The sequence below is a fragment of the Montipora foliosa genome, chromosome 6 (genome assembly GCF_036669935.1).
Source record: "Montipora foliosa isolate CH-2021 chromosome 6, ASM3666993v2, whole genome shotgun sequence".
Taxonomy (NCBI): domain Eukaryota; kingdom Metazoa; phylum Cnidaria; class Anthozoa; order Scleractinia; family Acroporidae; genus Montipora; species Montipora foliosa.
The window spans coordinates 8,008,589-8,023,588 of NC_090874.1; the positions used below are offsets into that span (position 1 = coordinate 8,008,589).

Genomic DNA, 15,000 nt, shown 5'->3' on the forward strand with positions numbered 1-15,000 from the left:
AATCTCCATGAAAAGCTTGCTCCATTACCCACTTACCTTTCTGAGCACCTAATTCTAAGATGATGAAAGGTTTCTCAGAAACTCTTCCTACCAAAATAAAGCCTACCAAATGCCCAGCAAGTTGAAAAAAAAAAATGAGGCAAGGAAAGCGAAAAGAGAGGAAAGGAGAGAAAGCGAAAAGTGAAAGTCGAAAGTGTTGTGCTACTTTTAAACCCCAAAACTATGTCGAAATTTTGCTTTCTGCGCATGCCGAAATTTGCAAGCGCTTATTTTGCACCTGGCTGAAAAGGCCGCGGAGTCTACAACCTGGAAACGGGTTTGTAGGGAAGTTTAGCTCTTAAACAGCACGACAGTGACCAAAAAACCCCTCAACTATAGCTTCAAAACGTGTTTTTCGGCCAAATCTCTAGTAGCCAAAGGGTTAATGCGTATTTTACGAATGCGCATGCGTTCTGTACTAACTCTGCTTACCACATGAACAAGAACAAGGAAAAAAATTCAGAACTATAGACTATCCTTAGTTTTTATTACACTAATAGAGAAGCTGCCGTAGTCAAGGGGTTAATCACGTATGCTCAGGGACCGATTAATCTCTCCCTCTGGATCGAAAGTAGCACGGGGGACCCCAAACAGAGTTTTTCCCTTTTTTTTTTTTTTTTTTCCTCAAACCCTTTGATTACTATCTGGCAAAATACGTCCAGCTTTATCCACGGTCCTATCTTGTAACGTCATCACTTTTAATGGTCAGGAACAGCTTTGTCCACTAACTTGTGCAGGGAGAAGAGATCTCTCAAACTATACCTGAATGAGCACAATTCAGTCAAGGAAACTGGAGAAACGGCCAAAAAAACCATGTAACACTGACCTGAAATCTCCATGAAAAGCTTGCTCCATTACCCACTTACCTTTCTGAGCACCAAATTCTAAGATGATGAAAGGTTTCTCAGAAACTCTTCCTACCAAAATAAAGCCTACCAAATGCCCAGCAAGTTGAAAAAAAAAATGAGGCAAGGAAAGCGAAAAGAGAGGAAAGGAGAGAAAGCGAAAAGTGAAAGTCGAAAGTGTTGTGCTACTTTTAAACCCCAAAACTATGTCGAAATTTTGCTTTCTGCGCATGCCGAAATTTGCAAGCGCTTATTTTGCACCTGGCTGAAAAGGCCGCGGAGTCTACAACCTGGAAACGGGTTTGTAGGGAGGTTTAGCTCTTAAACAGCACGACAGTGACCAAAAAACCCCTCAACTATAGCTTCAAAACGTGTTTTTCGGCCAAATCTCTAGTAGCCAAAGGGTTAATGCGTATTTTACGAATGCGCATGCGTTCTGTACTAACTCTGCTTACCACATGAACAAGAACAAGGAAAAAAATTCAGAACTATAGACTATCCTTAGTTTTTATTACACTAATAGAGAAGCTGCCGTAGTCAAGGGGTTAATCACGTATGGCTCAGGGACCGATTAATCTCTCCCTCTGGATCGAAAGTAGCACGGGGGACCCCAAAACAGAGTTTTTCCCTTTTTTTTTTTTTTTTTTCCTCAAACCCTTTGATTACTATCTGGCAAAATACGTCCAGCTTTATCCACGGTCCTATCTTGTAACGTCATCACTTTTAATGGTCAGGAACAGCTTTGTCCACTAACTTGTGCAGGGAGAAGAGATCTCTCAAACTATACCTGAATGAGCACAATTCAGTCAAGGAAACTGGAGAAACGGCCAAAAAAACCATGTAACACTGACCTGAAATCTCCATGAAAAGCTTGCTCCTTTACCCACTTACCTTTCTGAGCACCTAATTCTAAGATGATGAAAGGTTTCTCAGAAACTCTTCCTACCAAAATAAAGCCTACCAAATGCCCAGCAAGTTGAAAAAAAAAATGAGGCAAGGAAAGCGAAAGAGAGGAAAGGAGAGAAAGCGAAAAGTGAAAGTCGAAAGTGTTGTGCTACTTTTTAAAACCCCAAAACTATGTCGAAATTTTGCTTTCTGCGCATGCCGAAATTTGCAAGCGCTTATTTTGCACCTGGCTGAAAAGCCGCGGAGTCTACAACCTGGAAACGGGTTTGTAGGGAGGTTTAGCTCTTAAACAGCACGACAGTGACCAAAAAACCCTCAACTATAGCTTCAAAACGTGTTTTTCGGCCAAATCTCTAGTAGCCAAAGGGTTAATGCGTATTTTACGAATGCGCATGCGTTCTGTACTAACTCTGCTTACCACATGAACAAGAACAAGGAAAAAAATTCAGAACTATAGACTATCCTTAGTTTTTATTACACTAATAGAGAAGCTGCCGTAGTCAAGGGTTAATCACGTATGGCTCAGGGACCGATTAATCTCTCCCTCTGGATCGAAAGTAGCACGGGGGACCCCAAACAGAGTTTTTCCCTTTTTTTTTTTTTTTTTTTCCTCAAACCCTTTGATTACTATCTGGCAAAATACGTCCAGCTTTATCCACGGTCCTATCTTGTAACGTCATCACTTTTAATGGTCAGGAACAGCTTTGTCCACTAACTTGTGCAGGGAGAAGAGATCTCTCAAACTATACCTGAATGAGCACAATTCAGTCAAGGAAACTGGAGAAACGGCCAAAAAAACCATGTAACACTGACCTGAAATCTCCATGAAAAGCTTGCTCCTTTACCCACTTACCTTTCTGAGCACCTAATTCTAAGATGATGAAAGGTTTCTCAGAAACTCTTCCTACCAAAATAAAGCCTACCAAATGCCCAGCAAGTTGAAAAAAAAATGAGGCAAGGAAAGCGAAAAGAGAGGGAAGGAGAGAAAGCGAAAAGTGAAAGTCGAAAGTGTTGTGCTACTTTTAAACCCCAAAACTATGTCGAAATTTTGCTTTCTGCGCATGCCGAAATTTGCAAGCGCTTATTTTGCACCTGCTGAAAAGGCCGCGGAGTCTACAACCTGGAAACGGGTTTGTAGGAAGGTTTAGCTCTTAAACAGCACGACAGTGACCAAAAAACCCCTCAACTATAGCTTCAAAACGTGTTTTTCGGCCAAATCTCTAGTAGCCAAAGGGTTAATGCGTATTTTACGAATGCGCATGCGTTCTGTACTAACTCTGCTTACCACATGAACAAGAACAAGGAAAAAAATTCAGAACTATAGACTATCCTTAGTTTTTATTACACTAATAGAGAAGCTGCCGTAGTCAAGGGGTTAATCACGTATGGCTCAGGGACCGATTAATCTCTCCCTCTTTGGATCGAAAGTAGCACGGGGGACCCCAAACAGAGTTTTTGCAATTTTATTTTGTTTTTTTTTTTTTTTTTCAAACCCTTTAATTACTATCTGGCAAAATACGTCCAGCTTTATCCACGGTCCTATCTTGTAACGTCATCACTTTTAATGGTCAGGAACAGCTTTGTCCACTAACTTGTGCAGGGAGAAGAGATCTCTCAAACTATACCTGAATGAGCACAATTCAGTCAAGGAAACTGGAGAAACGGCCAAAAAAACCATGTAACACTGACCTGAAATCTCCATGAAAAGCTTGCTCCATTACCCACTTACCTTTCTGAGCACCTAATTCTAAGATGATGAAAGGTTTCTCAGAAACTCTTCCTACCAAAATAAAGCCTACCAAATGCCCAGCAAGTTGAAAAAAAAATGAGGCAAGGAAAGCGAAAAGAGAGGAAGGAGAGAAAGCGAAAAGTGAAAGTCGAAAGTGTTGTGCTACTTTTAAACCCCAAAACTATGTCGAAATTTTGCTTTCTGCGCATGCCGAAATTTGCAAGCGCTTATTTTGCACCTGGCTGAAAAGGCCGCGGAGTCTACAACCTGGAAACGGGTTTGTAGGGAAGTTTAGCTCTTAAACAGCACGACAGTGACCAAAAAACCCCTCAACTATAGCTTCAAAACGTGTTTTTCGGCCAAATCTCTAGTAGCCAAAGGGTTAATGCGTATTTTACGAATGCGCATGCGTTCTGTACTAACTCTGCTTACCACATGAACAAGAACAAGGAAAAAATTCAGAACTATAGACTATCCTTAGTTTTTATTACACTAATAGAGAAGCTGCCGTAGTCAAGGGGTTAATCACGTATGGCTCAGGGACCGATTAATCTCTCCCTCTGGATCGAAAGTAGCACGGGGGACCCCAAACAGAGTTTTTCCCTTTTTTTTTTTTTTTTTTTCCTCAAACCCTTTGATTACTATCTGGCAAAATACGTCCAGCTTTATCCACGGTCCTATCTTGTAACGTCATCACTTTTAATGGTCAGGAACAGCTTTGTCCACTAACTTGTGCAGGGAGAAGAGATCTCTCAAACTATACCTGAATGAGCACAATTCAGTCAAGGAAACTGGAGAAACGGCCAAAAAAACCATGTAACACTGACCTGAAATCTCCATGAAAAGCTTGCTCCTTTACCCACTTACCTTTCTGAGCACCTAATTCTAAGATGATGAAAGGTTTCTCAGAAACTCTTCCTACCAAAATAAAGCCTACCAAATGCCCAGCAAGTTGAAAAAAAAAATGAGGCAAGGAAAGCGAAAAGAGAGGGAAGGAGAGAAAGCGAAAAGTGAAAGTCGAAAGTGTTGTGCTACTTTTAAACCCCAAAACTATGTCGAAATTTTGCTTTCTGCGCATGCCGAAATTTGCAAGCGCTTATTTTGCACCTGGCTGAAAAGGCCGCGGAGTCTACAACCTGGAAACGGGTTTGTAGGAAGGTTTAGCTCTTAAACAGCACGACAGTGACCAAAAAACCCCTCAACTATAGCTTCAAAACGTGTTTTTCGGCCAAATCTCTAGTAGCCAAAGGGTTAATGCGTATTTTACGAATGCGCATGCGTTCTGTACTAACTCTGCTTACCACATGAACAAGAACAAGGAAAAAAATTCAGAACTATAGACTATCCTTAGTTTTTATTACACTAATAGAGAAGCTGCCGTAGTCAAGGGGTTAATCACGTATGGCTCAGGGACCGATTAATCTCTCCCTCTTTGGATCGAAAGTAGCACGGGGGACCCCAAACAGAGTTTTTGCAATTTTATTTTGTTTTTTTGTTTTTTTTCTCAAACCCTTTAATTACTATCTGGCAAAATACGTCCAGCTTTATCCACGGTCCTATCTTGTAACGTCATCACTTTTAATGGTCAGGAACAGCTTTGTCCACTAACTTGTGCAGGGAGAAGAGATCTCTCAAACTATACCTGAATGAGCACAATTCAGTCAAGGAAACTGGAGAAACGGCCAAAAAAACCATGTAACACTGACCTGAAATCTCCATGAAAAGCTTGCTCCATTACCCACTTACCTTTCTGAGCACCTAATTCTAAGATGATGAAAGGTTTCTCAGAAACTCTTCCTACCAAAATAAAGCCTACCAAATGCCCAGCAAGTTGAAAAAAAAAATGAGGCAAGGAAAGCGAAAAGAGAGGAAAGGAGAGAAAGCGAAAAGTGAAAGTCGAAAGTGTTGTGCTACTTTTAAACCCCAAAACTATGTCGAAATTTTGCTTTCTGCGCATGCCGAAATTTGCAAGCGCTTATTTTGCACCTGGCTGAAAAGGCCGCGGAGTCTACAACCTGGAAACGGGTTTGTAGGGAAGTTTAGCTCTTAAACAGCACGACAGTGACCAAAAAACCCCTCAACTATAGCTTCAAAACGTGTTTTTCGGCCAAATCTCTAGTAGCCAAAGGGTTAATGCGTATTTTACGAATGCGCATGCGTTCTGTACTAACTCTGCTTACCACATGAACAAGAACAAGGAAAAAAATTCAGAACTATAGACTATCCTTAGTTTTTATTACACTAATAGAGAAGCTGCCGTAGTCAAGGGGTTAATCACGTATGGCTCAGGGACCGATTAATCTCTCCCTCTGGATCGAAAGTAGCACGGGGGACCCCAAACAGAGTTTTTCCCTTTTTTTTTTTTTTTTTTCCTCAAACCCTTTGATTACTATCTGGCAAAATACGTCCAGCTTTATCCACGGTCCTATCTTGTAACGTCATCACTTTTAATGGTCAGGAACAGCTTTGTCCACTAACTTGTGCAGGGAGAAGAGATCTCTCAAACTATACCTGAATGAGCACAATTCAGTCAAGGAAACTGGAAAACGGCCAAAAAACCATGTAACACTGACCTGAAATCTCCATGAAAAGCTTGCTCCTTTACCCACTTACCTTTCTGAGCACCTAATTCTAAGATGATGAAAGGTTTCTCAGAAACTCTTCCTACCAAAATAAAGCCTACCAAATGCCCAGCAAGTTGAAAAAAAAATGAGGCAAGGAAAGCGAAAAGAGAGGGAAGGAGAGAAAGCGAAAAGTGAAAGTCGAAAGTGTTGTGCTACTTTTAAACCCCAAAACTATGTCGAAATTTTGCTTTCTGCGCATGCCGAAATTTGCAAGCGCTTATTTTGCACCTGGCTGAAAAGGCCGCGGAGTCTACAACCTGGAAACGGGTTTGTAGGGAGGTTTAGCTCTTAAACAGCACGACAGTGACCAAAAAACCCCTCAACTATAGCTTCAAAACGTGTTTTTTCGGCCAAATCTCTAGTAGCCAAAGGGTTAATGCGTATTTTACGAATGCGCATGCGTTCTGTACTAACTCTGCTTACCACATGAACAAGAACAAGGAAAAAAATTCAACACTATAGACTATCCTTAGTTTTTATTACACTAATAGAGAAGCTGCCGTAGTCAAGGGGTTAATCACGTATGGCTCAGGGACCGATTAATCTCTCCCTCTGGATCGAAAGTAGCACGGGGGACCCCAAACAGAGTTTTTCCCTTTTTTTTTTTTTTTTTCCTCAAACCCTTTGATTACTATCTGGCAAAATACGTCCAGCTTTATCCACGGTCCTATCTTGTAACGTCATCACTTTTAATGGTCAGGAACAGCTTTGTCCACTAACTTGTGCAGGGAGAAGAGATCTCTCAAACTATACCTGAATGAGCACAATTCAGTCAAGGAAACTGGAGAAACGGCCAAAAAAACCATGTAACACTGACCTGAAATCTCCATGAAAAGCTTGCTCCTTTACCCACTTACCTTTCTGAGCACCTAATTCTAAGATGATGAAAGGTTTCTCAGAAACTCTTCCTACCAAAATAAAGCCTACCAAATGCCCAGCAAGTTGAAAAAAAAAATGAGGCAAGGAAAGCGAAAAGAGAGGGAAGGAGAGAAAGCGAAAAGTGAAAGTCGAAAGTGTTGTGCTACTTTTAAACCCCAAAACTATGTCGAAATTTTGCTTTCTGCGCATGCCGAAATTTGCAAGCGCTTATTTTGCACCTGGCTGAAAAGGCCGCGGAGTCTACAACCTGGAAACGGGTTTGTAGGAAGGTTTAGCTCTTAAACAGCACGACAGTGACCAAAAAACCCCTCAACTATAGCTTCAAAACGTGTTTTTCGGCCAAATCTCTAGTAGCCAAAGGGTTAATGCGTATTTTACGAATGCGCATGCGTTCTGTACTAACTCTGCTTACCACATGAACAAGAACAAGGAAAAAAATTCAGAACTATAGACTATCCTTAGTTTTTATTACACTAATAGAGAAGCTGCCGTAGTCAAGGGGTTAATCACGTATGGCTCAGGGACCGATTAATCTCTCCCTCTTTGGATCGAAAGTAGCACGGGGGACCCCAAACAGAGTTTTTGCAATTTTATTTTGTTTTTTTGTTTTTTTTTCTCAAACCCTTTAATTACTATCTGGCAAAATACGTCCAGCTTTATCCACGGTCCTATCTTGTAACGTCATCACTTTTAATGGTCAGGAACAGCTTTGTCCACTAACTTGTGCAGGGAGAAGAGATCTCTCAAACTATACCTGAATGAGCACAATTCAGTCAAGGAAACTGGAGAAACGGCCAAAAAAACCATGTAACACTGACCTGAAATCTCCATGAAAAGCTTGCTCCATTACCCACTTACCTTTCTGAGCACCTAATTCTAAGATGATGAAAGGTTTCTCAGAAACTCTTCCTACCAAAATAAAGCCTACCAAATGCCCAGCAAGTTGAAAAAAAAAATGAGGCAAGGAAAGCGAAAAGAGAGGAAAGGAGAGAAAGCGAAAAGTGAAAGTCGAAAGTGTTGTGCTACTTTTAAACCCCAAAACTATGTCGAAATTTTGCTTTCTGCGCATGCCGAAATTTGCAAGCGCTTATTTTGCACCTGGCTGAAAAGGCCGCGGAGTCTACAACCTGGAAACGGGTTTGTAGGGAGGTTTAGCTCTTAAACAGCACGACAGTGACCAAAAAACCCCTCAACTATAGCTTCAAAACGTGTTTTTCGGCCAAATCTCTAGTAGCCAAAGGGTTAATGCGTATTTTACGAATGCGCATGCGTTCTGTACTAACTCTGCTTACCACATGAACAAGAACAAGGAAAAAAATTCAGAACTATAGACTATCCTTAGTTTTTATTACACTAATAGAGAAGCTGCCGTAGTCAAGGGGTTAATCACGTATGGCTCAGGGACCGATTAATCTCTCCCTCTGGATCGAAAGTAGCACGGGGGACCCCAAACAGAGTTTTTCCCTTTTTTTTTTTTTTTTTTTCCTCAAACCCTTTGATTACTATCTGGCAAAATACGTCCAGCTTTATCCACGGTCCTATCTTGTAACGTCATCACTTTTAATGGTCAGGAACAGCTTTGTCCACTAACTTGTGCAGGGAGAAGAGATCTCTCAAACTATACCTGAATGAGCACAATTCAGTCAAGGAAACTGGAGAAACGGCCAAAAAAACCATGTAACACTGACCTGAAATCTCCATGAAAAGCTTGCTCCTTTACCCACTTACCTTTCTGAGCACCTAATTCTAAGATGATGAAAGGTTTCTCAGAAACTCTTCCTACCAAAATAAAGCCTACCAAATGCCCAGCAAGTTGAAAAAAAAATGAGGCAAGGAAAGCGAAAAGAGAGGGAAGGAGAGAAAGCGAAAAGTGAAAGTCGAAAGTGTTGTGCTACTTTTAAACCCCAAAACTATGTCGAAATTTTGCTTTCTGCGCATGCCGAAATTTGCAAGCGCTTATTTTGCACCTGGCTGAAAAGGCCGCGGAGTCTACAACCTGGAAACGGGTTTGTAGGGAGGTTTAGCTCTTAAACAGCACGACAGTGACCAAAAAACCCCTCAACTATAGCTTCAAAACGTGTTTTTCCGCCAAATCTCTAGTAGCCAAAGGGTTAACTCGTTCTCAGTCCATTTAGGAAAAACTAACAAGATGAGTAACGCTCTGACTCGTTCATTGCGCTTAAGGCAGTCATGGGGGTTTCGGGTGCAGCCAATCTGCAACCAAGGGAACGAAATGCTTAAGCCTTTGAAGGGTTGCAGGGGCATACTCCCCTAAAAAAAAACAAAAACAAAATATAGACCTCTGAGAGAACCTTTCTTCTGTATTGCGAACAAACAAAATCATCTCACACGAAGTCGAGGCAATCCCGTGCGTCGGTTTTTTGAATTGTGCACCATTTGGCTTTCTACACTCTGTTCATGCTAGGATCGCCTGAGGGTAAAACAAGGACGAAAACGACAGAGCATCGTGATAGTCTAAAAAGACTCGGAAAGCAGCGAGTCAGACAAAAGGTGCAAAAATAAGGAAAAAGGCGAGTGAAACGGGAGGCGGGAAACAATCGCCGAAAACGGCAAGGTTCCGACAAAAACGGAAGAGTTGGAGTTTGCGAAAATGCCCGACAATGCATAATGAATAAATGGCAAGGAAGGTCTGATATCGTACACACCCACAAACAAACCTTGTCCAAGGAAAATTGGAAAAGGAAACTTGTCTTTCGACGCACCAGCAAGTAACAATTGTCAATGGCTCATATAAGCAAAGGAAAACTTGGCCTACTCGGAATAAGGCCTTGCCTCGTGGTTTCAAAGCTTGTGTGGATTTAAACAGGTATTTACGTCACGCGAATCCAAACAAGGTTAGAGGAATTGTATATTTGCGCTAATGGATGATTTATTATTATTTTCTTTGTTGCCCTTTTTTCAACAATATTTTTACACTGGCAATTCACTTCAGCCCTTTTTAGCTCAAAGTGAGGCGAAGTGCTGACTCCTATACTCCGTTTACAATAAACAGTCAAACATATTTTACAATTTCATTAAACAGGGTTTACATTTTGTGGCGTTCACACTGCATGCCTAATTTGTAGGATAGAACCCTCACAAAATATACATCGATAAAAATCTCTAGTTAACAAACACAGTATGAAGCGTTCTGAACTCTTGCGGCTTCAAAGTGACGCAGTACTTGCTCGGTTTGGTGTGTGGAGGCACAGGAATAGTTACTCGTCCAAGCTGGGGTGCCTGTGCCTTCTCTTGGAGAACCTGCATGGATATGAAAAACAAATATATGGAGTAACAGCTAACGGAGCGATGGACTAAGCCGAACCTCAAAAAAACAGAACATTGAAACGGTTTAAGTACGAAGAAGGAGAAAAGGAACCAGAAGTGTGTAGGGATCGCTGTGACAAACAGAAAGACGACATCCTGAGTTTAGGGATTTGTCCATTCAGCAAAATATTGACCAACATTAAAAGAGACGGCCCTTCGAAAAATTAGACTTTCAAATTTAGTCAACGTAACCCTAACTGCATTTTGTGGCGGTATGACAAAAACTCAAGACTTTTCACACTCCAAGGAATTGGAATCAAAATCACTTCAAAACAACATGGTGATTTTGTAAAATTCGTTTTAAGCAAATCTCATAATTGATATTAAAAGCTGTGGCACTGACACTTGATTCCGTATCATTACCTTCGAAAATGTTGGGGAGAGAAAGGACGAGAAGGCGCTCGGCGTCGTTCCTCCAGGATACTCTGATGCTATCAACTTCTGAATTTTGCCTTGCAACTGAAAAGGAAACCATAACTTGAATTTACAAACAGAATCTCATTTCTCCATCTTCCGGCAAATAACACAATTTAATTTGAAAACGCGCCAAAAGTTCAACTTTGTGAACTTCCGGGAAACGGGCCCTAAATCCCGTTTCCCGAAAGTCCCGAAAAGTGACCATTTCAAGTGTTGTAACACCCCTTTATCTCCTCAAAATGAAGTTCGCTGAAGACAGGAAACTACGAAATTGTGTTGTTGGTTTTTTTAACCACGAAAACATGTTTTACGAGAACTAATTTCGAATAAACGGATCGATGTTTCAAAATCGACCCGTTTTTGAGATTTAGTTAAGGGACGAGCAAAGGAACGTATTCGTATTCTTATTCTTAGTATTGGACTGGAACTAGCTTGCAATTGAGGGTAATGCGGGGAAATCTCCCCGCATTAGCCTCCATTGCAAGCTGGTTCCAGTCCAATACTGAGAACATGAATATGGTCTATTGGCACTCGTTTCCAGCATAGTTAGTCGACTAACTATGTTTCCAGCGGCGGGTAACACACTTAAGAGCAAAGTAATTACTGTTGATAGAGCGAGTTTCAATCGAGTATCGTAAAACCAAAACCAAAGTAATTACTTTGACAAATCAAAAAGGACGGAGACAATCCAGTAAACCAAGCAAACCTCGAAGTAATTACAAGTAGCCGACACAAAGCGCGGGCCACGATTGGTTTTGGTTTCACTTCTGATTGGTTGAAAAAGTGGAGCGATAATTTTGAACAAATCACTGAGTGAAGTAATGAACCAAAGTAATTATCTTATTATTTTCGGATCTCAATTGAAAACCGCTCTATGTTGATAGAAATTTAATGTTTCCCAGTAGTTTTGTCTCGGATGACACTTCAGACACCCGCCACAGTATCTGCAGCATGCGCGGCTTGTGGAAAGAAACGCGCGCTCAATCCGCAGGGTGCACCCTACACAAATCCTTGATTTCCTTGATCGACGCAATTGTTTTACTCACTTCCTCCTTCTGTTTCTTGAGATCGCGCAGAATAGCCGTTCGTTCAATCAAGTGATTGGCAGGTGTCAATTTACTGAGCAAAGGAACCGAGCCTGTTCAAGATCAAAGCAAAACGAGAACTAAAGAAATGCAAATAAAACGATGATGAAAAGCTTTCTCGTTAACCGTCAAGATAATTATTTTACCTGATGTCCTGTTGGATATATCAACCACTTTGGGAAAGGCGCTCATCTTTTGGAGGTTCTAGTACAAGAAGAACATGAAGAAGACGAGTAATGAGTAACGCACCATCGGGTTACCCGTGACTGGAGTCTTAAACATATTCATGCACATTGCTTCACCTCCATAAGCCTATTGGTTTCTCTTGTCACAGCATTGAGAGCGGGCATTTCTTCCTTCTCCATTTTCTCCTCATTAGATCCTTGCTCAGTTTTCTCTTCAGGTTCCACGCGTGGCTGAATTTTAGGCGGAATGTATATCTTTGGTAAATCTTCAAGCTGTGTCTAAAAAGGAACAAAACAAGGCCATGATTCTTTTGAAGTTTGAGACCAAAAACGAATTGGGTGGACAAATATTGCGACACGTGAATTTTAACTCTAAAATTTATAATTTTGTAAAAAGTTAAGAAAGCTGTAATTTCTTTTCACTTTTCCACCGGTCGTTAAAAATCAGTTCAGTTTTGCTGACCGATGGAAGGAATTCGGTTCGGAGAACACGAATGGTGTGTCCTTTTGCGTTTAAATTCCCTCTTCCTCTTTGAACACATGTCACGCTACTAAAAAGACGGCATGAAATACGTCGTCGTGCGCTTTCGGTCACCACAATCCGTTATTTTTTATTCAGTTGTTTTAAGACCCTGACTGTTGGTCCGTCCACCGGTGCGCGGTGCTGTTTGATCGACCGAGCAGCCGTGAGACGCCGTACCTTTAGTTGTTGGCTTTTAAGTCGTATATTTTCATTCCTGAGGTGTTTCAGAGCAATCTTCAGGGATTCCACCTACCAAGAAAATTCAGAACATTTTCAGATGACAGATCATTGTTCGCTTTGCTTGCAAACAACTTATCACTTTGCCAAATTACTCTCTCGCACGCGCATTGCTTTCTTTCTTCGCCCCTCCGCAGAAATTAAGGTCAAACGGTGCACGACAAAAGAACGTTTCACTGTTAAGAGCTTAGTAACCTGGCCTTTACCTGGCCTTTACCTGGCCTCCTTCCTTTTCTTATGCGAACGATATTACCATGCTAATTAGTTGGAATTTAAAGAAGAGCAGTGAGGTTTCTATCAAAACAAGGTCAACTCTAGTCTCACTTTCATTCACAGGCCAGGTAACTAAGCAGGGAACTTAAGCAACGACGACGGCGACGGAAACGAGAACGTCATCTCAAAATATAAATTCACGTTACTGTAATCACTTCGTCACTATTTCAACTTTGTTAATGTGGCAGGGATGTGGTAGTTCCTCAAGAATGAGACTGGTCGGAACGGCGCTTATTTTAGAGGAGAAAATAAAAATTTATCTTCAAAGGCTAAAGTTCTTCATGAAACCTCAAATTTGGTTATTTCAAGTTGTTGTTTTGCTGACGACGGCAAAGAAATGGACAAAAGTGAAAAATGCACGTGCTGGGCGTACAAAGCTATTGTTTTGCTCACTAAGGGCCTGTTCACATGGAGGTGGGGAACACCAGGTAGGTGAGGTACCCCGCCTTCCCGTAGTGAAAAAAGGCGAGCCTTCACATGCAATAGGAAAAGCCCCGGGGCGCTGGGGTAAGGTTTCCAAATGTTCAAACTAAAGACAAATGCCTGAATGAACATCACCCCAGTCAGGCGGGGTACCCACCGTAATTAAGCATTCGCATGGAGAAAACTCATCCCACCTAAGCGGGTTACCCGGCCCGGCTGACCGGGTAACCCGCCTCGGTGAGGTACCCCACTTCTCATGTGAACACAATCAAGAAAAAAAGAGAGCCTGTATGGAGAGATTGGTTACCCGACCGAGGCGGGGTACCTAACCTACCCGGGGTCCCCCACCTCCATGTAAACAGGCCCTAAATATGAACATTTTTGACGTTCTCGTTGCCGTCGCCGTTGTCATAGACCTAATCGGCTAACTCAATGTTGTACCCAATTCAAATCCTCCGGGATTAAGATTCTTTGTGTATTGTATTTGCATGATAATGTAGCATTCATATTTAAATGATATGGAAATACCTGGAACAAAACGTTTTATTCCCAAAGGGTTTGAATTGGGTACAACATTGAGTTAGCCGATTAGGTCTATTGCTTAAGTCCCCTACTCCCTTCTATCAGTCCACGATAACCTGGCCCGCCGACGGTTTTCTCCGTTTGACCCGAGTAGCATGATAACCATAGCCAATAATAAACTCGAGAGTTTTCTTTTGGCATTATTAAGGGGTAGGACTGGCACTGGAAGCTCGTGCAAATAAGCTTGCATGAATCAGCTAAGCCATCATCGAAAGTCAAGCGAATGACTCCAAACCGTTTGCAACTGATAAGTGATAATATACGTTACTTCTACGCAGCTCGCCGAAAGAGGACGTAAGGGAATGTGAGGCGCTTGATTACCTGTGAAAGAATTATGGGTGAATCCTTAATAACCACTTGGACGGGCTGCTGTCCTGCCCCTGCACTACCCCTGAGAGGAGAGCCACCACCAGCCTTTCCAGCGGCTGCGCCTACGAAAAAAGGAAATAATGAGAAACGTAAGGGAATGAAATCAAGGCTGTGATAGGAGTCCATGACCAGAGGAGCCTGCAACTTCGATGTACTTATTTATTTTTATAACCTCGAGGGCTAAACTTACTAAATGCTGACTGGGTGAGACATGGGCATTTTTCATTAATTTTGGAAATTACCCCAGGCAAAATTACTTTCATTATCTTCATGTAGCAAATATTTTTTAGCAGGGCTGGTTTCATTGCTTTGGCGTTGTTGTACAAATTAAATTTCACTAAGCTGATACATGCGTTTTACAGCTCCCTGCCGCTAACTGAAAACTGAAAATTGCGCAACAGCGTGCGTTTTTTACTTTCTTAATAAAAAAAAATGTTTATTAATTCTTAATAAAAAAATATATATATACAAGAAACAAATAATCGCAACTTTCCTCGGAAAATAAAAAATATATATTCAAATTCTTTAATTTTATTCGGCCCCATGCGATTACCTAT

General features: G+C 41.5%; 1 protein-coding gene across 2 annotated transcripts in view; it reads right to left on the minus strand.

Moving 5' to 3' along the window:
• Positions 1-9,884: 9,884 nt before the first annotated feature.
• LOC138006579 (dynactin subunit 1-like) overlaps positions 9,885-15,000 on the minus strand; it is a 40,821-nt gene continuing 35,705 nt past the window's right edge. Inside the window, exons 30-36 of one of the 2 annotated variants that reach the window (XM_068852996.1) lie at positions 14,396-14,505; positions 12,737-12,808; positions 12,154-12,315; positions 11,998-12,055; positions 11,813-11,904; positions 10,713-10,808; positions 9,885-10,283 (exon numbers count right to left, since the gene is read on the minus strand). In XM_068852996.1, the coding sequence (XP_068709097.1) occupies positions 10,146-10,283; positions 10,713-10,808; positions 11,813-11,904; positions 11,998-12,055; positions 12,154-12,315; positions 12,737-12,808; positions 14,396-14,505 (728 nt within the window). In that variant the 3' untranslated portion in view covers positions 9,885-10,145. The remainder of the gene's footprint in view (positions 10,284-10,712; positions 10,809-11,812; positions 11,905-11,997; positions 12,056-12,153; positions 12,316-12,736; positions 12,809-14,395; positions 14,506-15,000) is intronic. The other variant, XM_068852997.1, reaches the window with a different exon arrangement.